Genomic DNA, 19,582 nt, shown 5'->3' on the forward strand with positions numbered 1-19,582 from the left:
TGCCTCGCCTGCGGTGTGGGAACCTTCAATATTGATTGATTGAGCAGCCGTTGGACGACGGTCGGGGTCACCACCACCACTCTGGACGGTTCGAAGTGGGGATTCGGGGTGAAATGACTTCAAAACAGGAACATTTTGTAAATAATCCATAATATAGTGTAATATTTTGGATAATATTCCGAATTTCTGTAACTAACTAAAAGATGTCCATTTGGAATGGAAATTTATTGAAATGAGAATGAATAAAATATGAGCAAGTTAAAACTTAACTTAAAACTTATTTTGATATCAACTACTGGTCTTCAGGTAAAAATCCCTATCCCAAACATGTCCCAAGGATCCACGCACTCCAGGGAAACATTTTTTCTCCAAAAGAAAACCTAAAAAATTTACAACCGCCAGTTGTGCAGAAGTATTTTTTACAGGACTCCACTCCCTGGAATTGCATCCCCCTTGGGAGTCCAGATTTATGACACTATTTGTTGTGACAAGCATTAACTAGTGGTTTCTCACACACTAGATACTCCCACACCCTAGTTCTCATCCCAATTAGCAGGGAGATAGCAGGAGTCGCCCCCTCCGGAAAAGCGGAAGCAAATCGTTGACACCTAAAAACAGAACAGCTACTCAGGATTTCCCTTGGGAGATTTGCGTGGCGCGGAGGCACCCCTTGGCGTACGGGGAAATATTAATACAAATAATTAATTGTGTTAAGTAACCAATTTTCGTACTAAACGATGGCTGAGCCGCGCATAAGTGCAGCTATATAGCTTTACTTCCCACAGGTCTTGTGTTTCCCGCACTCCAAAAATCGCCTGCGGTGTAATTCAACTCGGGAGCCCTGCACGAAAAACGGAGGAGCGTTCTTTCGCTGGCTTGCCGGCCATGTTTGAATTCGAGTCGCCAACATGTTTACATAAAACAGACTAGGTTTTCAATTTTAAATTATATATATATATATATATATATGTTCACATAATTCTTATTTTGCTGATTGGCCCGAAAAAAGTTGCAAGGAATGTAGCAATCGGAGCGTTCTAGTCCTCCGCATAAGGTCTGTAGCTGATAATCTGGCGTGCCACGATGTTAAGTATTTCGCGTGCGGCCATATCCTGTCGCTCGTCCACAATGGCCGTAATCCTGGCGCACTCCTTGATGTAGTTCTCCAGCTCCCGCTGGTTGAGAGCCCTTCTCTGTGGCTCCTTGGACTGCAGCGCCTGCAGCACCTGGCCGGTCATGTGCGCCAGCTGGGATCGAGCTCCGCTGAAAGTCTCGTCGAGATCGTACAGCTCCAGCGGCGGAGCCGAAGGCTCGCTGAAGATGGGCGGAAACGTTGCCAACTGGACGTTGGGCAGCGGAATCTCGAACTGCGGCTTGATGATCTTCAGCGGCTCGTACTTGACATGCAGTTGCTCGTAGGTATCCATGACGTCCTTAAGCAGGCGGTTGCTCAGCCTGCAGAGCCTCATGTCAAACATCTGCTTGAAGTCCGTGGGCATGTCGGTTCCAATCGAATCGATCAGGCAGGCCTTTGGCATATCGGCCAGGAACCCAATATCGGTGAAGTGCTTGTTGTCGCTCAGCTGTGGATTATAATGCAATTAGTTTGCTGCAAACTTTCTGTTGGTAATTAACCCACCTCCACATCATTGAAGTCCAAGTGACTGTAGGTAATCTCATCGCCTCCAAGCAGCTTTATCAAGTACTCAAACATGGCATCGTTAGTCTTGTCCTGCAGATACTTGTCATGCCAAATGTATCCAGATCCCACCGCCAGGATTTTCCCACCTTTCCCGTTTGTAAAGTAGCCGACCAAGGGACGATTGAAGGGATACACCACTGGACCCGTGGTGAGCAGGACATTGGCAGGTTCCGATACATTCAGCGTGGCCCCATAGGGATATTGAAAGTGTATCTTGTACTTCTCGTCACTGAAATCGTAGTACACCTTCTCTATGTCTAGCTTGAGGAGGTGTCGCCACATGGACTCGCAAACAACGCCACCACCAACGATACACTCCTTGGGATGGAAGTTCTTGTAGTAGTGCGGTCGCACCACAGTGTCGCCGTTGATGTAGATCCCGTACTGCTCCAGGAAGAAGTTCACGTTGGTATTGAACTCCGGCTCCCCGCCTTCCCCCAGGAGCACCACCAGACTGCCTCCTTGCACCTCCACGTAGTGCTTCAGCACATCGAATTCATCCTCTGTGAATCGGTCCTGTGGCCCGGCGAGAACAAATATCTTAACCCGAGCAAGTCGCTCCATTCTGAGTTCCGCATCATTTCTGTAAATCCATTTTAAAACATAATTTAATAATAGTTCATTCTGGATTTTTGATTCATTCCTAAGTCTAAAATGTATTACATTTAAAAAAGTTTTGTTTTAAGGAAAACATCCTTTATGAAAGTGGGATATGCAAATATTAAAGATCAATCATTTATTTGAAAACCTGTATGAGCTGATTATTTTGATAGTTGAAAAATATTTGTTTTGTTTTTATAGTAATGTTTGCTTATTGGCCAAAATAATTTCTGGGATACTGACTGTTCCACATTCCAATTGACCTTCAATTTGCGATGCATCATTTTGTAGTTGTCCGATATTTGAAATCGTTCATTTTTTGATGTATCAAAGCAGATTACCGGCTTGCTTGACATTTTTCATGCAGATTCAATAAACTTTTTAATAAAATTTTTTGTTTTTACATTTGGTTGCCCGGCAACGCAGTGGCGCCCTCTTGTGGTTTCGATACCAGTGTTCCGCCGGTGTTTTCCAACACTTAAGTTCGGTTGATTGTTGCACACTGTAGGGTGACCGTTGTACATTAATTTTTTAAATGTGGTATATCGGTTGCTAACAAAAATATATGTTTATTATTATTTTAAGAACTTTATTGTTTAAGCTAGAGTTTATTTCCCAATTATTACGACGAATAACAATAGGACACTTTGTTTGTTTTTATTTGGTCTACTCAAGCATTTGAAAGTATCAATATCATATTTTCTGCAGCGTGTGGTATTTTTTCTTACTTTACCGCGGTCACACTGATCCATAGCTGTGTGAAAAATTACGAAAGAATTTTTGGTGTTCACCACTTAAGACCGACCGAAATTTTCGCAAAACGAACAATGGCATCGATCTGTGGACGCATGGCGCTCCGTGCCGCCGCACGCCAGAATGTTGCCTACACGCCCGTGCGCTTCTGCAAAAGTAAGTGGTGCAAATGCGGAGGGAAGTCCCACGGCCAGCTGCTTTTCGGTCACGTTCGCCGATTTGGCGGAGTTTCTGCCCTGGAATTGCATAATATTGGAGTGCAGGTGGAAGACCAGCATGGCACTGTGCTCCACTAACCTGGAGAGCATCAGATTTGGACCCACAGAAAAGTGTCTATTGAAAGTGCGAGGTTATGTAATAACTATGCGCTGGGAAATGTGCGACTTATGGTCGGAGAGGGGGAGCGGTGACACCACAGTGCGGAGTTAACACCTCGACAGAAGCTGGCCGGGATTACCCCTCCGAAGAGCTGTACTTGTGACGGAGCGTCTGGGTTTGGGGCGTCTGCTGTTTATGTAACCAGTGACCCATTCGCTTATCAATTTATGAGCTAATTCCTAATTGCGTTTCCCACTTCTCCGCCTTGCAGTGATGAACGATCCTTTGGAGCACGCCACTGGTATCGAGAAGCGCGAGCTGCTGCTTAAGGCCGCCGGCAATGATAACCCCTTCGACATGAAGGTCTTCAAGCGGGGCGCCGGCACCAAGGAGAACCCCAACCTTATTCCATCGGCCTTCGATGCTCGCATTGTGGGCTGCATCTGTAAGTAGTCCAACAACACCAGCTGCGGTCAGGATAATGGCAGAGATTGGAGTATTCTATCAGCCGTAAAATTTGCATTCTATTCTGTTTAGGTGCATTTCAATGACGTTTCTGTGCGAAGCAAAATTTAATTCCTTTCATTGTAATATTTATCCAATTGAGTCGCTTTAATTTAATTAAGTTTTGAGCTCTGATTAGCTACACACCGCGTTTAAACGTTTTCATATATTATTTTGAATAATTGCACACACTCCAACTAAGGAAACCTTAATGCCTTTATCCTGACCAAAAATAAAGCCCATCATTCCAGTAGAGTACTTTCTAACAAACCTTTCATTCCAAACCAGGCGAAGAGGATCAGACCTACGTGCAATGGATGTGGCTGCAGAAGGGCAACCAGAAACGTTGTGAGTGCGGCCATTGGTTCAAGCTGGTGGAGAAGGCAGCTGTTTAAAGTTATTATTAATTAATTCAATAAACCAATTAATAACAAAAACACAACAACTACTAAGCTAAAAGTCAACCCACTTAGCTGTCCAAATAAACAAACATCAACCCAAAAAAAAAAAAAAAAACGAAACTGTGAACAGAGAGGAGTGAAAGGGCGGCACAGCTTCCATTTTCAGATCTGCAAACGTGTTTTCGAACGCAGCCGAGGAAAATTGCTTAATTAACACAAAAAGCGAACAATAAAGTCTAAAGAAGAGATTTTGAGTGAAAATCAAAGGATTTATTTTAAAAAAGCTTGTCTAAAGACAGAAGAAAGTTGAATTTCGTTTAAAAATGTTTAAAATCGCAGAACTAATTTAATTTTAATAAGGCAGTAGGCGTCTTAATAAGAAATCAAACATTTTCAAAACCCTTTGATCAGATTCAACTCACTCAAAGTGGGAAATTCTCGTGTGATAACCATAATTTTCTAGATAAACTCCTTTAAAAATGTCGTCCTACATTTCGCGTCTACTTAAGGCTCAGTCCGCCTCCAAACGTCTGATCTCCAATTTAACCCAGCGCGACGGAAAGCTAAGCTCTTTGCTTCGACGACTAGGTTTACAGTGGCAAGGATCAGCCGCTGCTCCTCAACAGCGTCCCATATCCACAACTCAGGTGCAAAAGTCAGGTAAGTAGTGGTTGCAGCTTGCAAAGATCTCCAGTTCAGGTCTCATGCCCGATTAGCGCTAATTGCGGACGATCAACTGGTCACCGGGATTCAGAAGCGCGAAATGCTGCTGGCCAAGCAGGGCTGCGAGGACCCTTGGGGTTTCAGCAAGGTGATCAGGCGCGGATCGGGAAGGGAGAACGACCCCACCGTCGTGCCATCGGCGTTCGATGCACGCCTCGTAGGCTGTCTGTGCCTGGATGACCGCTTGCCCAAGTGGATGTGGATTGAGAAGGACGAGGGACCGAAGCGGTGCGAGTGCGGCCACTACTTCATCCTCAAGAATGTCCCACCCGTTTAGATCGATCACACAGAGCGCTGTACTTAACACGAACACACTTGGCATGATCCTCAGCTGGCATTAAACATTGCATGATATTATCAAAACAAAGGCTTACATGTATTTGTTAGACGCACAACAACTATCTAAGCGTATAGCCCGTCAAAAGGTAGCCACTATTTCCGCTCATATTCACTTCCGGATGTGTGCGATTGGGCAGGATCTGGTAGGTGCGCAGCCAGTTCGAGGTCAAGTGCAGACCCGTCACCTTGCCTGTTGTTTTCAGCTCCATGAATGTCTCTTGTAACAGCTCCTTGCAGGTGCTGAATACCACCACGGGTCTTGAGGGTTTCACAAGAGGCAGCAGGGCTTGCAGAATGTTGGATGGGTGCTCCTTGGCGGCCACCACCAGACTGTCGAATTCGGCGTGCATCAGGGCCGTGGCCCGCTTGTTTTCCAAATGCCAGCGCGGAGGTCCCTTTGCTCCTATAACAACAGAAATAGTATTTGTACTTGTCTTGATTAGTTTACTATTGTGACCAATACCTTCTCTACCACTATTTGACTCATCCAGCTTGGGTTTCTTTGTGGTCGGTTCTATCGCCTCAGGTTGTTCCTCCGTTGGCGTCTCCAGCTGGGTTTCCTGAGGTTCGTTTTCACTGGGCTCCACAACGGGAATATCTGTGGCCTTCGCGTCCCCTCCTTGGTAAAACTCCCTTAAAACGGAATAGAGATTAACGGAAACACATCGCTGTTGCTGCTCCAGGGGTAGTTTCAGAGCTGAGAGCGCCTGCTTCTGGGGCACATTGCCCGGGTGCATGTGCACCAGGGTGCCCTCCGTGCCTGCGCCTATAGAGTTGAGCATGGCAGCCGGCAGTAGACCATTGGTACCACTCTCGTACAGCAGATAGCTGCCGAATCCACAAACGCCCGAGTAAGAAATAATTTGCGATAAAGTGTCAACGCGAATGCCCATGACCTTTTCCGAGTCTTGGCGGTAGAAGATGTCCAGCATCAGACGGATCGTTGGCTGGCGGATTTGAACGAACTCGAAATACTTTTTCTCCTTCTTTAGCAGGTACTTCTCTTGGGAGTACTCCGTTCGGTTGTGGAAAGTCTTAGAATTCTCCACCAGCTTCTCGATGATTTTGCTGGAGTCGTTGCACTCCTCACGCAGCTGCGCAATGTCCTCTGGTTTCAGGGTCTGCGCTTCTCCATCATCCCGGATGTCCCGATTATCCGCTCCACTGCTGGAGATGCCCAGAACCTCTCGCGTGCTTCTCAGCTCAGTCTCGCTGCACAGCTCCAAGGTGTGTTGTCTCTGGGCGCCCCTTTTACCCGGCTTTGTCTCTTTGACGCACATCTTGAACGTGGAGCCATAGGGTTGGTCCAAAAGAGACTTCAGCTCCAGTGTTTCTTTGCCCAATGTGGCCGTGGTGTCCAGACTGCCGAATTTTTGTAGCTTCGTATATTTCTGCCGCTGGATGACGATGTAGTCGCCCAATTGGATTCTGGGGATGTCCTCTTCGGTGGCCATGGTTGCAACTCTATGTTATAATTCTTATAAACAACGTGTTTGTCGAAAACAAACGAAAGCCGCAAATTCTATAGAGAAGAGGAAGAGAAATTCAGTGCTGGAAAACGGACAAAATCTGGTAATCTAGTCACCTGTTGCATGTGATTAGTAACGAAATTTTAAATAAAGAGCTATAATTAACAACAAATTATTTTCTTAATTTGGCAATACAAATTCATTTATGCAAACAAGAATATTTGGATTGATATTTGACTGATCTGGCAGCTCCATTACCTGTTGCTTGGCCAAATGTTTCACAATTCTAATTAAGAAATAACCATGAGTACTTATACCAAAAATTTCATTTACTTTAACTAATTAATTTTTGATCATGCAATTAGAACATTCAAGCACAATATCAATACTCCTAGTTAAAATATACACAAAAATAATATACAACAAATATGTACATACATTACCCATTTTTGAGATAAGTGGCTGTTTGCTGTTGTGCTTTAATAAGTAGAGTTGGTTGCTATGAATGCTTAAGTTGAACATGGGTGTAGCTAACAGGGATGGTGAAAGTGTGAGTAAATACCTTGAATTACTATGACTAAGTAATAATCATTGCCAAAAATACATTATTTACTGCCCATACTTACGGTCCCTCTTGGCGATTACGGAAGGGAAGGACTGCGCCCATGCGTAACGGCACCCCTCAAATCGCTTGTATCGACGCCCATAAATCATAATTTTCAACGGTGTGGCAACGCCGTTCGATCGAGTACAGCTGATACAACGCGGCGATAATCTTGTAGTGCGGTGCGGTTTTAACCTTTGATTGGATCTGTGTTGTAATCAGCGCTCTTCGGGCACTGCAGTTGCGTCTCCACGTGACCACTAGTTCCAGGCGAACCCCCCGCCACGAGGATATACCCTAATCCCGAAATCAGAGTGCTGTCGCAGGCGCAGGGAAAATCAAACCTTCCCGCCCTCCTACCGGTTTTGTGGCCACCGCGAAAATAACTGACCGCGCAAGTTTTCGGGTTTCAAGCAAACGCCTCAAGCACACGCCCCAATAACTGCTGTCGCCCGCATCAGCAGAACCAGAAAGAAATCCGAGCCAGAGCAGAACAGAAGTCGCGCAGATATGGCGGAGGCTAAATCGGAGAAGTCGCCTTTTATTGGCAAACAGCAGGCGCCGGTGACGTTAAATCCCTCGTGGGAATCCAAGTTGCCGCCCCATGATTCCAACGGCAAGGGATCAACGTCGGTGTTGGCGAAACTGGGCCTGCCAGCGCCAAAAGATAAATTCCTTATCGTGTTCTTTATATTCCTGCTGCACGGCGTGGGCACGCTGATGCCATGGAACATGTTCATCACGGCCAAGTCCTATTTCGAGGACTTCAAGTTCGGACCAAACAACACCGTGGCCACGGAAGTGAGTTACCGCACCCATTTCATGCAAAATATGGGCTTTGCCTCGCAGATTCCTAACCTGGTCTTCAACTGGCTGAACATCTTTGTCAACTTTGGCGGCGACCTGACCACCCGAATCGTCTACAGCATCATCTTCGAAATGGTCATTCTGCTGGTTACCATTATTTTGGCCATGCTCGACTCCTCGCAGTGGCCGGGCGTCTTCTTCTGGACCACCATGGTGTGCATTGTGTTGTTAAACGTGTGCAACGGCATCTACCAGAACACCATATACGGAATAGTGGCATCGTTGCCCATCAAGTACACAGGCGCCGTCGTCCTGGGCTCCAACATCAGCGGCTGCTTCACCACCGCCATGGCCTTGATATGCGGTGAGATCTTCTCGTCCAAGAGGACTTCGGCCATCTACTACTTCGTGACCGCCATCCTAGTGCTGCTGCTCTGCTTCGACACGTACTTTGCGCTGCCGCTGAACAAGTTCTTCCGGCACTACGAGACCATTAGCCGGAGCAGCGAAAAGAAATCTGATTCTAAGGCCCAGCTGAACGTGCCTTACTGGCAGATCTTCAAGAAAGCAGCGCCCCAACTATTCAACATCTTCCTCACGTTTTTCGTCACGTTGTCGGTTTTCCCGGCGATTCAGTCGAACGTGCACCGCTCCGACCCAAATTTCGTAGTAGGCCCGGACTACTTTACACTGGTCACTTGCTTCGCGACCTTTAACGTCTTCGCAATGCTGGGCAGTTTAACCACATCGTGGGTGCAATGGCCGGGTCCGAGGTTCCTCTGGGTGCCAGTGGTCTTGCGTCTGGCGTTCATCCCCTTGTTTGTCATGTGCAACTACGTTCCGCCGGACTCGGTGCGCTCATTGGCCGTATTCATCGAGAACGATTGGGTGTACTGGGGCATCGGCATCGCAATGGCCTACAGCTCCGGGTATCTCAGCTCTCTGGGCATGATGTACGCCCCGCAGACGGTGCACACCAAATACCAGACCACTGCCGGAATGTACGCAGCTGCCATGCTGATCACGGGCATCTTCTCCGGAGTGCTGTTCTCGTATCTGGGACCATTTTTCGTCGTGTAGTCTTACATTTATTAGTATGACGCTTACTAACAATTTTCATTGTTCATTGCATTGCATTATTTGACACATTTTAAATTTAGTTTTGTGCTCAATACCAGTTCCGGGACCTGGCCATTTGGTTTCGTCTTAACCAATTAATTATATTCTTTTCATTTAATAAAGGTTTTACTTTTCATTTTAATAATATGGTGTCTAATATTTCATAGTTAGACTGCACACACATAAATTTAGTTTTGCGCTCAATTCTAGTTCTAGGACTAATCAATCATTTTAACACGTTTTATTTAATAAAGTTTTTCAATTTGTATTTTATTACATCAACGAAATAATACAAAGATAGTGGTACAAATTAAAGCAACAATATACCTCGCATCCATGGGAAAATTGTGCCGACAAAAAGAGCAAAGGGAACTTGCAGAGTCTGACAATTGGGTCCTAATTGATGTACATATATCTATCAATTAGGAGGGGGTCTAACAAGTCAATGGAATATTTGGTTCGTTTTATCACAGCTTCATCCGATTGAATGAAATAACAAAGTGGGACAAATATGCACGACCAAAGCATTTAATCAATGCACTCTTTTGGTGGCCACCGAAACCGCCCAGCTGAAATTGTGGACACCCTTGTAATGATAAAAAACACTGTTAACAGAAAACGTACAAATAAAACGTTCTAATAAAATAATAAATGTGCAGATAACGGCCTTATACAAAACTAATTTAATTAATTTCAAATTGGCAGAAAGGTTACAAAAACTGGATTTAAACGTTAGTAATAATTACTATATTATAATCTCCGAAATACTTTATTTTGCATCTGTGCCAAAGTTTAATGCCATCTTGCAAAGAGGCGTAAACCATTCCAAAGCCGATGGAATTGTTTGGACATGGCGCCGAAAAATATTTGGTAAACAAAAAAATAACCAAATAAACGAACCTTATCTGAGAAGACACATAATTACCGTGGGAGCAGCTAGTAGCAGATAAACATATCAGTTCCACTTGTCACTTGGGCGACGTCTAGTACCTATTTATGTATTTACAAGGGCAAAGTTAGGGGGAAGAGCCGAGGCAGAGCCCTGACCAGCTCAAGGTCATTTCTTATCTCCGCCCTGCGGATCCGACAAGAAGTACACGATCTTCAGAAGCTCATTGAACTTTGGCGTATGCCTGGGATGGCGTTTCTCAAGGCCAGCAATCTGCTCGAGGGCCACTTCCACATCCACTACATTGCCTAAGATCGAATGCAGGCGCTGGGGATATTTTCTCGCGGCTCGCTCCACACGTTTGCGCGTTTTCTCCAGCATACTCAGTTGTTCCTGGCTGCTTACTTTGTGGTAGCTCACCACCAGCGTGTTTAGTTGAGGCAGACTATCGGCCAGTGGGAAGCCGAAGTCTTCTGCATCAGATAGGCCAAGTCGCTCTAGACGCTTGCTTCCCTCCGACTGCAGAATGGTCGCCTCCACGGGATACCGATTTGAGGTTAGGTCCAGGTGCTTTAGTGGCAATTGATCCAGCAATTCTGAGAGATGGGGCAGCTCCACGGAGCATTCGGGTGCGACTAGGGTCTTTAAATTGGAGAGTCCAGTGAGGTACTTTCCCGTGATGTACGCACTTGACACGCTCAGGCTACGCAGTTGGTGACAGCTCTTGGCTATAGTGCTAATCATGCTATTGTTCATGTTCTCATCCGCGATGCAGAGCTCCTGGAGATTGCTGTAATCCCGCCGCAGATAGAAGGCCAATTCGGGTCGCATCAGATGGCGACCCAAGTACGAGTCGAACGCCTTTTTGTGCACGTTCCAAATGTACAGCTCCTCCATTGCGGGACTGGTCAGTTCGAAGAAATATATGTAGTCCTCCTTACTCAGAGGTTTCAGCATGGAATCAGATACGGAAACCTTCCGGTACCGCGGCTTTCGCCACACAATTAGGCAGAGGAGCTCTTTGAAGCGCGGCGCTAGCCTGGCCATCTTGATCTGCTCCACGAGCGGCAGGAACTCTAGTATATTGCATACACAGTCATCGTTTAGCCTCTCCATTTTAAATAAGTTAGAGCCAGTATAAATAAATAAGTCAATATTATGTTCTTGCTTAAAACAGTGGGACCAGGTAGCGAGCGGCAAAATATACCGAGCAATTCTGAAATGAAAATACTGAATGCTACGAAACTAGTTAGTAACTTTCAAAGTATGTATATACTAAAATAGTAGAGGGTATCTGTTAACGGTATCTCAACTAAAGTCACTTTTCTTGTTTCAAAAAACTTTTAATAGATGATAATTAGCGAAATAAAAGTGCAAATAAAAGATGTTATATTATAAATGATTTTCGTGCAAAGTATAATATTATATATAAAAGTATAATAGGTATATATATTAATCTCAATTGTTTTTAGTTTTCATTTACATCTTGCGTTAAAAGTTTCTGCAATCGCCACAACAGCAATTGGAAAAACTTTCTACGTGCCCGGCGGCCCGCAAATCGCATTGCATACGTATCAATTAACATTTTGAGTGGGTTTCCATGTTGAACTGTCACTTTGATGCGCATGCTGCGGCATTCGGCGCCCCCAGGATGACCCCCTCCCCATCCCACACAACAAAATCGAAAGGCCCCAAACCAAAGGCCAATATCCCAGTCTGACTGTTGCCGCGCTTCTTTGGCTCGCATGATTTGTGCGTGATCATGCGAAATGTAAATTATTTATGTATTGTAGGGGCATTATCCTGCAGCAGTATGGAGTTCTGCTTTCCCTCAGTCCAGAGTCCAAATTCAAGAGTATGAGTAGTCTGCGTCTCGCCTTCACAATAGCGCAAAAATAGCCAACTGTCGGAGGAACCCTTGTCAGGACATGGGACGCCAATTGATTGGCATTAGTGGCGGGATGGTGGCAATAGCTGATGTGCCCGGAATAACGAATCGGAGCAAAAAATTAAAGCAAACATTTAAAATGTACACTCCATCGCTATCGTAGATGCCATAAATTGGAATGGTGGAGAAATTAGGTCACTGAACCCACATCATGTTTGCTGTAAGCTGACACCTTTCTTGATTACATACGAGCACATATACATACCCTATAAATTATAACATACAATAAGAGAAGAACACATTTGGGCTGTCGTAGAATAAGGTGTACTTCAAAGACAGTAAATAATGGTCAAAAGTAGCAATTATCTTTGCTACGTGGTTTCTTTAACTTAATGAATAACAATGCTTAGTAAATTTGTGTTATATAATGACAATGACTAAGGATACTTCCACCCAATTGTAGGCCACTGAAATTGGATAATGACCGTGGTGACATACGTGAGTCATGGCCGTGACTGCGAATCCTCCTCCACCACCGATACAGATACTCCTGCCCCGGCCGCTTCGGGTTTCTCCATTTAAGTGGCCGGCAATTTGTGCCGGACATTTTCATCGTGGCGGCTCAATTACTGGCGTGATTAGAGCGGGCAACCATGCCATTTATGCCATCCGTGCATTATACACAATATTTTCATATTTGTTCCTGGGTGGCAATTAGACGCCCGCCGAAATCGCGTCGATAAATTATTAGCTGCCAAAACGATGGCTCTTAAAACTTGCCACCTCCTTCGCTGCGGATTCACGGTCTGCCTACATAGAAAAGAAAAAGCGGAGAAAGAAATGTGTAAAACGGCATCAAATATGCAACACTTTTTCTTGTTCAGCGCCTTGGCAAACAATTGGCCAATTAAGTCGAAAGTTTGCAAGACCTCCACCGAAAACACCCAGCTCCACTTGGCCCGCGTCCATTGGCCCCTAAAAACTGATGGCCATTGCATGCCAGTCGAACATTTTGTGGCCATTTGCGTGCCGCCTTTTTAGTCCTTTCAGTCCTTTTAGTCCTTTCACTACGTGCTCAGTGGCCAACAAAGGGGAAAGTCCGGAGTGGGGCGGGGGGAGGCGTGGCACTGCAACCCGTTACGTGTTTTATGCAGATTGCCAAGCTGGACTTTTCCACGGTTTACATTTTCGATTTTCCAAGAATCCCGCTTGCAGCTTGAGTGCAATATTTCATTTTTAATTCGGACTCCAGAGGTGAGGATTTGATTTAGTTGGCCAACGGACCAAGACGAAATCCATCGACATATTTGGGCTTCTGGGGATGTGGATAATGTGGCATTGGGGAATACTTGAATGGTTTGATTCACGTTCAAAGTGACTCGATTATAGGAATATGCATTAAACTATTACTTAAAATGAACTTACCGCACTACTGCCTTACCTACCTATCCAATATTCATAATGATTTGCCCAAAAGATAATAATAATAATAAAACCACATTGCTTTTCAGTTTGCTTTTTGGCTTCATGCTTTCATATATATTTTAGGTATTTCCGCTTTTCACGATTTCCATTACTAAATGCCAGGCGAAATTATTGAACGTCTCAGCTAATTAAGTCAATGTAATTACATATTAATTTTAAATTCATATTATTATATTGGTTAGTTTGGTTTTGCTTCATGGAAGAGAAGAAACTTGTTGGATCACAAAGGTTTTGTTTTCGCTTAAGTAAGTAATTCGGCTTAAGTAATTAATTTCCAAACACTCATTAACGAAAGGAGTAAACAAAGTAATTGAATTGAGCTAGCCACCTTAAAGCTTATTTACATTAAACAACATAACTAACAACTTGTATTCGATTTCGTTGGTTAGGATAGATTTCCATATCTGCCCATTGGCCATTTGAGCTCTCTAGGAGTTATTGAGTTACTACTATGCTCGTTCTTAGAATTTCCCATTTAGTTTACGGTAAGGCTGAAGATAGAGTATTAAAATGGTTTTTGTTTAAGAGTAAAAGTTGTTTATAAAATATATATGTATCATATATCAAAGTATAGTTATTTAGTTATGTATAGGCGTATATTACAGTTTTCCCTTTTTTTACAGAGCCGCATTGAGCTTTCATTTGAGCTAATAGTACGTACTTTAACAATACGGAGTGGTTTTCATTTGGTTTTCCATTTGGTTTTCCTTTGGTTTTCATAGGTTTGTAACTCGAATAATGCAAACGCTTGATCCACTAGATGAACTAAACTACCGTATTCGTGTTAATTTGATTTCTCGTGTATATCATTGGGTATATTATATATATATACATATATATATATATATATATATATATATGCTTGTATAATTACTAAATGGTATTTGAGTCAATATTCATTATGTCGAATGTGTGTCTCCTATGTATATATTGCAAATTTTGTTAATCGTCTACCGCGCGTTGCTACATTTCCGTAATTTGTGTATATATTTTTCATTTTTCAATTTTATTTTTAATTACTTCCGCACATCGCCATCGGTAATTGGTCCTTAGTACACTACATAGAAAGCATTTAAATGTTTTTCCCTTCCGTTTTTCCCTTTGTCTTCGAGCCTTTTTCAATTTCCATAGCTAGCTGACACAGCATCGCACTTATGGCTTCATCTCGGATTGTTAAGGCAAACACCTGTATCCTTTATTTTTGTGTTTGTGTGCGTGTGGAAAGTGGTAGTGGTAGTGGTGGGTTAGTGGATGGAGCAGCAGCAGCTGGCCTTTTACAGTCCCTCTCACAGACGACCTTTCGGTCTAAAAATAAGCGCCTTTGCACCGACACACAGACAGGCCGCTCCACGTGCCACGCCCCACGCCCCACTGGCCAGGTGGGCGGCGTGGAAATGTGTGTGCGTTAATTGCGGAGAGCAAAACCTGCGGCTTAGCCAAACATTGGCATGCGTTCTGCTGGCGTCTAAAAATTCGGCGTAAAAAGCTGAAACCGCCAGCGAGGCACATAAAAGTGTCAGGCAGACATAAATTTATGTTGGCTTGCAATTTTCCAACACCAGCACACATCACTGCCTCTTATACCTACCTGTGCACAGGTGAGGGGGAAGTGGGCATGGGAGTGGAAAAGGGGTTGCGGCGCAAGGACGAGTTTATATTTTGTGTAGCATACTTTGCGGCCAGCGCGACTTTATTATTAAAATTGCCCCCAAAGTTGGAGGGAAACTCTATCCAGCTGGGATTTGCTTGTGCCACACGCTGCACGGAGCGTTAAAGGATACACACATTCATATTTATGGGAATTTAGCGCGAAATAGAGTAGCGATTATATGCAAAAATACTTGTTTGCCAATTAGCTGTCACATAAAAAGAGTTCACAGAACTTTGTAGGATTTAACAAGGTACATAGTTTCTTACTAATACCAATGGTAAAGTCGAGTTAAGAACATGGCCTTTACACGTGTTATTACTAATTAAATAAAGACTTTACGCTATTCACTAAAATTGTAGGGATTTCTGCACCAAATGACATTACATAAGTGAGTCACCCCGCGCCGTATGCCACACCTCTCGGGAAAAACATCCTGTTCAGCCATCAGAATTAAGAGCCGCAGTTTGGCGGCGGTTGCTAATTAACTGCCGCTCTCGAAAAGTGTGCCAAATGTCTAATTAAGGATAATCCTTTTTTTGCATACTGCTACTACTTGGAGGGGAAAAGGGTTTGGGATATACAGATACTTTTGCGGAATATGCGATGCGGTGTCATTTGCTTTCTATTTTCAGTTTTCTCCATTTTTGTGTTTCATACATTTTGAGCATTGCTTTTGTGCCATCTTTATGTTTAATGTGTATCGCAGCTATTTTTGACCTTTTTCTCATTTCTGCTTATCGCTTTAGTTCACTTGGGCTTAATTAACTAGTTTTACTTGGTTTTAGTTTTGGATACCGACTAACGCTACTCTACTGCCACTAAACTCGATTTGTTCAGCTAATGAAATCGAACAAAAAGTCGTAAATGTATATTATTAATTATTATTGCGCTACTTACATGCAGTTATTCTATTTAATTGGTTTGTTTGATTTATAATTTGTTCGTTTTCCCATTGAATCCTCCATTTGTGTAATAAATTTACTTTGGCCATTTGGTAATTTTACTTTTTTGCTTTCTGGAAACTCAATTGCGTTCGTTTTGAAAGCACTTTTGTGCAATTGTTTGAGTCGCTGGTTTGTTTCATTTATCTCAATTCAAATATTTATGCTGTGTTTATGGCTGCGTTTTTATTTCGTTTGATTTAATTAAACTTTCCAACTGAGGCATCTCCCATCACACGGACATTATTCAGTTTTATTTCCTTTCTGTTTGGGCAGTAAATTTGATGATCAAATTTATGAGTAACCAAAACCAAATTAAATCGTAATTCAATCTATGCAAACAGAGAGACTAATGTTATTCAAATTGAGTTCGCATTCAAGCTCGGAATGAGTTTAGTACACAAACTTCTCACTTCAATCGTGCGTTCTGTCAACGGTTTGCAAATCCAGACTCAATTATGAGCCAAGTCCATAAATTCAGTTGCAATTTATGGGTCATTTCCGTCCCCCCCTAGTGAGCTATTACACATTTTGGAAAACTTTCCCTTGGCAAACGATAAAACCGATTCGACTATCAGAAAATGTCATTTAGAATGTTGTCAGATTTGATTTATGCTGGCCATTTCCGTTCAAGCAAAGCGGCACGAAGCTCAGCTGGCTCACGTGTAGCGTTTTCAATAAATTTGTTTTTCAATTTTATTTCTGTTTGCTCTTCATTGGGAATTTATGCCAAATATGCATACATTACAACGAAATGAAAAAGTAATTCAAACCGAAAGTGTTGCCTTGACAAGCCGACTGTCTAAATACCAGCTGAAAATTATGTTTACTGCTCATACTTGCAACTCAAGTGAAAATGTTTTGTGATATATTGCTTGAAAATTAAAACAAAATGCCACACACAGAAAAAAAAAATATTCACACTAATTGAGAGATAATAACACTCTGAGATTCGGCAGAGTGTTTGCCATAATGAAGCGACCTTTTGTGAGGGCATTGAAATGTCACACCTGTCACAGGAGAAAAGCCGAATGTGTAAATTTTTATTGCCTACCTTTGTGCGCGCTCTCTCTGCGTGCTTGTGTGCGTGTGTGTTTCTCGTGTCTGTGTAAGTCGTTGTCTGTGTGCGTTTGTGTGTTAGTTATGTTTTCACAACCATGTTGATTTTGTCCGCTTTGTCCGCATACATATACATTTGTTTGTTTATGCTCCTTTTTGGGCACACTTACTTGGCATTTCGCATTTCGCATTTCGCTGCTGCTGCTGCTGCTGCTTTGCTTATTAATTTTACACAAAATGCCATTTAACTTAGTTGTTGCTTTTTTTGCCGTCGCCGCCGCCGTTTGGCTATTTGAGTTGCCATTTAGCCGCTTGCTGTGTATGTGAGTGTCGTGGGTGTGTTCATGATAAATCACATTGAATGCAATTTACAGAAAAACATTTCGTTCGCACGTTCCGGTTGAAGTTTGTTGTGTTCCATACTTTTGTTATCAGAATTTTCTGCTGCCATAATTTAAGTTTATTGCTGTTGCATATCGCCGCCATTGCCAAGACCAGCTTTCGACTCCGGCGGCACCTGTTGTTGGACAGAAAGTGAGCCATTACTCAAAAATATCAATATCAATTATTTTCTACATTAAGTGACAGTACAGCATCAGAGAAAATTAAAGTGGAAAGGAGAAAGGAGCACAATCAAGGCATTAGCAAACATTTAGGTAAAATAGCCAGTTTGGGTGTATGTGTTTCTAGTGTCTCTGGATGTGTGTGTGCGTGTGTGTGAGAGTGTGTGTATCTAGCCTGCGTAAAAGGAAAACACATCGAGCAACAACAAGTCCCACACACAAACATACGCCAAAGGATACAAATGTTGGACAGCCAAAACAATTTGTTCGAATCAAACGAGGGATCAACGAAAATTCGGGGCAAACGCAAAAAGTATTCAAGGCGAAACTTTCGGAATAATAATGGAAAAAAGCTTCAAAAAAAAAAACAGAAATGTGATGGAACTCATAGGGAAAACTAGCATCAAACAAGGGAAACAAATAATCCAAAGAACGTAGCAGCCAAAAACTAAAGCAAACACAAACTAAACCAAAAGAAAAACCACAATATTTCGCCAAGATCCAAGGCCCAGAAAAAGGGCAACAAACCAACAGCAAACACATACGATTATGACTGGGACTTAGGCCCAAAATAAAGTTCGGCTGGTAAACCATATTAAGCCCAAAGTGTAACAAGTGTAATGCAGACTCAACGCGTTCAATATTAAATTAAGAAGCAACCGAACCGGAAAAGTTTCTGGGAAGATAAAGGAAAAGGAAAACACCATTGCTTATGCGGGATGCCAAAGAGACTGTGTGGCTTATGCTCGAAATCAAAACACATTTAAAAACTATATGGCTTAATAATTATAAAAAAAATTAGATTTGATTTGTTCACATATTATTTTCTGGCGAAAAAATACACTGTCTTTCACAATAAAATGATATAGAAAGAGGATAATAGGCTTATGCATATTCAAACATCAAACATCAATATCTATCTTAACTTTAAACGATATGAAAGCATGTAAATATTTTGGTCCGCATTAAGAGTTGGCGATTAGACAGCGAATAATTGATATAAAATTGGAAAATCCTGCAACTAATGACAACATCGACAATGAGAACGACACTTAACAACTTGACAACGATGAGGAACCAATAAAATAAATCTGACAACCGCGACTGTACCTAGTATCTGAAGGATGTGGGATATGGAATCAAACTTAGCGACCATAAAAACTATGAAAGTCCAGAAAATCCATGGAATCTGTTTGATTTTGTTGTTGCTGATCGATCTACACCAGGGACGATGGGCATTAAAAACCAATAATTTAACAAAACGGAAATGACAGTGGGTGTGGTTTTATTTTGGCGGTGATTTGGTGGGTTTGTTTTTAATTTGGAGAGCAGGAGAAATAGAGAGAGTTATATATATAATATATATTTGTGGTAGGAGAGTGGAATATATTACAAAGTAAGATTTGGGGTGTGCACACTTAACTTACCAGTTTCTTGAAACAATCCTCAAAGAAGGCGGTCATCGAGCGGTACAAGTGCCGCTTAACCCCCGAAAGGCTGTGCCCCTCATCCGGATATATCTGCTGCTTATAGAGCACTCCCTTGCTGGTCAGAGAACGGGCCAGGACCATAGATTGCTGCACATGGACATTATCGTCGGCGGTTCCGTGGACCAGCAGGAACTGGCGATCCCGCAGGTTGTCCACGTACTTGGACAGGTCACTCTCCTCGTAGCCCTTGTAGTTGTCCGTCACGTTGGGGAAACTCAGATAGCGTTCCGCATACGTGGAATCTTAAATGAAAGAAATAAAGGAGATTCATTGATTT

The 19,582-nt window shown here is 43.0% G+C and overlaps 7 protein-coding genes across 14 annotated transcripts in view; 3 read left to right on the forward strand and 4 right to left on the reverse strand.

Moving 5' to 3' along the window:
• Positions 1–943: 943 nt before the first annotated feature.
• IFT52 (Intraflagellar transport 52) lies at positions 944–2,729 on the reverse strand. Its single transcript, NM_135201.2, has 3 exons — positions 2,546–2,729; positions 1,640–2,285; positions 944–1,583 (listed from the first exon to the last, which is right to left on the reverse strand). Exons 1-3 carry the CDS (start codon positions 2,656–2,658, stop codon positions 1,038–1,040), a joined length of 1,305 nt encoding a protein of 434 aa, NP_609045.2. The 5' UTR covers positions 2,659–2,729; the 3' UTR covers positions 944–1,037.
• Positions 2,730–3,026: 297 nt separating this feature from the next.
• On the forward strand, positions 3,027–4,535 carry COX5B (Cytochrome c oxidase subunit 5B). 2 transcript variants are annotated; one of them, NM_135202.2, is made up of 3 exons: positions 3,027–3,211; positions 3,645–3,818; positions 4,166–4,535. In NM_135202.2, the coding sequence occupies exons 1-3, from the start codon at positions 3,130–3,132 to the stop codon at positions 4,270–4,272; spliced, it is 363 nt and encodes a 120-aa protein (NP_609046.1). In that variant the 5' UTR covers positions 3,027–3,129; the 3' UTR covers positions 4,273–4,535. The 2 variants fall into 2 exon arrangements, with proteins under 2 accessions (NP_609046.1, NP_001285678.1); NM_001298749.1 differs by having other exon boundaries at positions 4,166–4,376.
• Positions 4,536–4,652: 117 nt separating this feature from the next.
• On the reverse strand, positions 4,653–7,516 carry Trmt6 (tRNA methyltransferase 6 non-catalytic subunit). Of its 3 annotated transcripts, NM_135204.3 has the most exons (4): positions 7,436–7,516; positions 7,253–7,339; positions 5,804–6,862; positions 5,358–5,743 (listed from the first exon to the last, which is right to left on the reverse strand). In NM_135204.3, exons 3-4 carry the CDS (start codon positions 6,792–6,794, stop codon positions 5,400–5,402), a joined length of 1,335 nt encoding a protein of 444 aa, NP_609048.2. In that variant the 5' UTR covers positions 6,795–6,862; positions 7,253–7,339; positions 7,436–7,516; the 3' UTR covers positions 5,358–5,399. The 3 variants fall into 3 exon arrangements, with proteins under 3 accessions (NP_001285679.1, NP_609048.2, NP_995638.1); NM_001298750.1 differs by lacking the exons at positions 7,253–7,339; positions 7,436–7,516 and having other exon boundaries at positions 4,653–5,743; positions 5,804–6,887; NM_205916.2 differs by lacking the exons at positions 7,253–7,339; positions 7,436–7,516 and having other exon boundaries at positions 5,804–6,887.
• Positions 4,658–5,360, forward strand: COX5BL (Cytochrome c oxidase subunit 5B-like). Its single transcript, NM_135203.3, has 2 exons — positions 4,658–4,938; positions 4,995–5,360. Exons 1-2 carry the CDS (start codon positions 4,758–4,760, stop codon positions 5,276–5,278), a joined length of 465 nt encoding a protein of 154 aa, NP_609047.1. The 5' UTR covers positions 4,658–4,757; the 3' UTR covers positions 5,279–5,360.
• A 35-nt stretch (positions 7,517–7,551) lies between the features above and the next one.
• On the forward strand, positions 7,552–9,936 carry Ent2 (Equilibrative nucleoside transporter 2). Of its 2 annotated transcripts, none has more exons than NM_001298751.1 (1): positions 7,552–9,936. In NM_001298751.1, exon 1 carries the CDS (start codon positions 7,924–7,926, stop codon positions 9,298–9,300), a length of 1,377 nt encoding a protein of 458 aa, NP_001285680.1. In that variant the 5' UTR covers positions 7,552–7,923; the 3' UTR covers positions 9,301–9,936. The 2 variants fall into 2 exon arrangements, with proteins under 2 accessions (NP_001285680.1, NP_609049.1); NM_135205.4 differs by having other exon boundaries at positions 7,552–9,623.
• Positions 9,339–11,408, reverse strand: CG13766 (uncharacterized protein). Of its 2 annotated transcripts, none has more exons than NM_001298752.1 (1): positions 9,339–11,408. In NM_001298752.1, exon 1 carries the CDS (start codon positions 11,342–11,344, stop codon positions 10,397–10,399), a length of 948 nt encoding a protein of 315 aa, NP_001285681.1. In that variant the 5' UTR covers positions 11,345–11,408; the 3' UTR covers positions 9,339–10,396. The 2 variants fall into 2 exon arrangements, with proteins under 2 accessions (NP_001285681.1, NP_609050.1); NM_135206.3 differs by having other exon boundaries at positions 9,590–11,408.
• A 2,218-nt stretch (positions 11,409–13,626) lies between these two features.
• Positions 13,627–19,582, reverse strand: part of Dpp10 (Dipeptidyl peptidase 10) — a 32,669-nt gene continuing 26,713 nt past the window's right edge. Inside the window, exons 14-16 of one of the 3 annotated variants that reach the window (NM_135207.3) lie at positions 19,243–19,547; positions 17,423–17,769; positions 13,627–14,092 (exon numbers count right to left, since the gene is read on the reverse strand). In NM_135207.3, coding sequence (NP_609051.1) covers positions 17,713–17,769; positions 19,243–19,547 — 362 coding nt within the window. In that variant the 3' untranslated portion in view covers positions 13,627–14,092; positions 17,423–17,712. Of the gene's footprint in view, positions 17,770–18,925; positions 19,033–19,242; positions 19,548–19,582 lie in introns of all 3 variants that reach the window. The other 2 variants (NM_001298753.1, NM_001298754.1) reach the window with 2 other exon arrangements.

This window comes from Drosophila melanogaster, chromosome 2L (genome assembly GCF_000001215.4).
Source record: "Drosophila melanogaster chromosome 2L".
Lineage (NCBI taxonomy): Eukaryota > Metazoa > Arthropoda > Insecta > Diptera > Drosophilidae > Drosophila > Drosophila melanogaster.

What these genes read in the sequence shown, in the direction of transcription:
- IFT52 (NM_135201.2), bottom strand. Translation starts at nt 2,658, where the DNA reads ATGTCAAGCAAGCCGGTAATCTGCTTTGATACATCAAAAAATGAACGA. An exon ending in GTCAATTGGAATGTGGAACA is followed by an intron (nt 2,286 to 2,545) that starts GTCAGTATCCCA and finishes ATGGATTTACAG; the next exon opens with AAATGATGCGGAACTCAGAA. An exon ending in TGGACTTCAATGATGTGGAG is followed by an intron (nt 1,584 to 1,639) that starts GTGGGTTAATTA and finishes TATAATCCACAG; the next exon opens with CTGAGCGACAACAAGCACTT.
- COX5B (NM_135202.2), top strand. Translation starts at nt 3,130, where the DNA reads ATGGCATCGATCTGTGGACGCATGGCGCTCCGTGCCGCCGCACGCCAG. An exon ending in GCCCGTGCGCTTCTGCAAAA is followed by an intron (nt 3,212 to 3,644) that starts GTAAGTGGTGCA and finishes TCCGCCTTGCAG; the next exon opens with TGATGAACGATCCTTTGGAG. An exon ending in TCGCATTGTGGGCTGCATCT is followed by an intron (nt 3,819 to 4,165) that starts GTAAGTAGTCCA and finishes ATTCCAAACCAG; the next exon opens with GCGAAGAGGATCAGACCTAC.
- COX5BL (NM_135203.3), top strand. Translation starts at nt 4,758, where the DNA reads ATGTCGTCCTACATTTCGCGTCTACTTAAGGCTCAGTCCGCCTCCAAA. An exon ending in AACTCAGGTGCAAAAGTCAG is followed by an intron (nt 4,939 to 4,994) that starts GTAAGTAGTGGT and finishes ATGCCCGATTAG; the next exon opens with CGCTAATTGCGGACGATCAA.
- Trmt6 (NM_001298750.1), bottom strand. Translation starts at nt 6,794, where the DNA reads ATGGCCACCGAAGAGGACATCCCCAGAATCCAATTGGGCGACTACATC. An exon ending in GTCAAATAGTGGTAGAGAAG is followed by an intron (nt 5,744 to 5,803) that starts GTATTGGTCACA and finishes CTGTTGTTATAG; the next exon opens with GAGCAAAGGGACCTCCGCGC.
- Ent2 (NM_001298751.1), top strand. Translation starts at nt 7,924, where the DNA reads ATGGCGGAGGCTAAATCGGAGAAGTCGCCTTTTATTGGCAAACAGCAG.
- CG13766 (NM_001298752.1), bottom strand. Translation starts at nt 11,344, where the DNA reads ATGGAGAGGCTAAACGATGACTGTGTATGCAATATACTAGAGTTCCTG.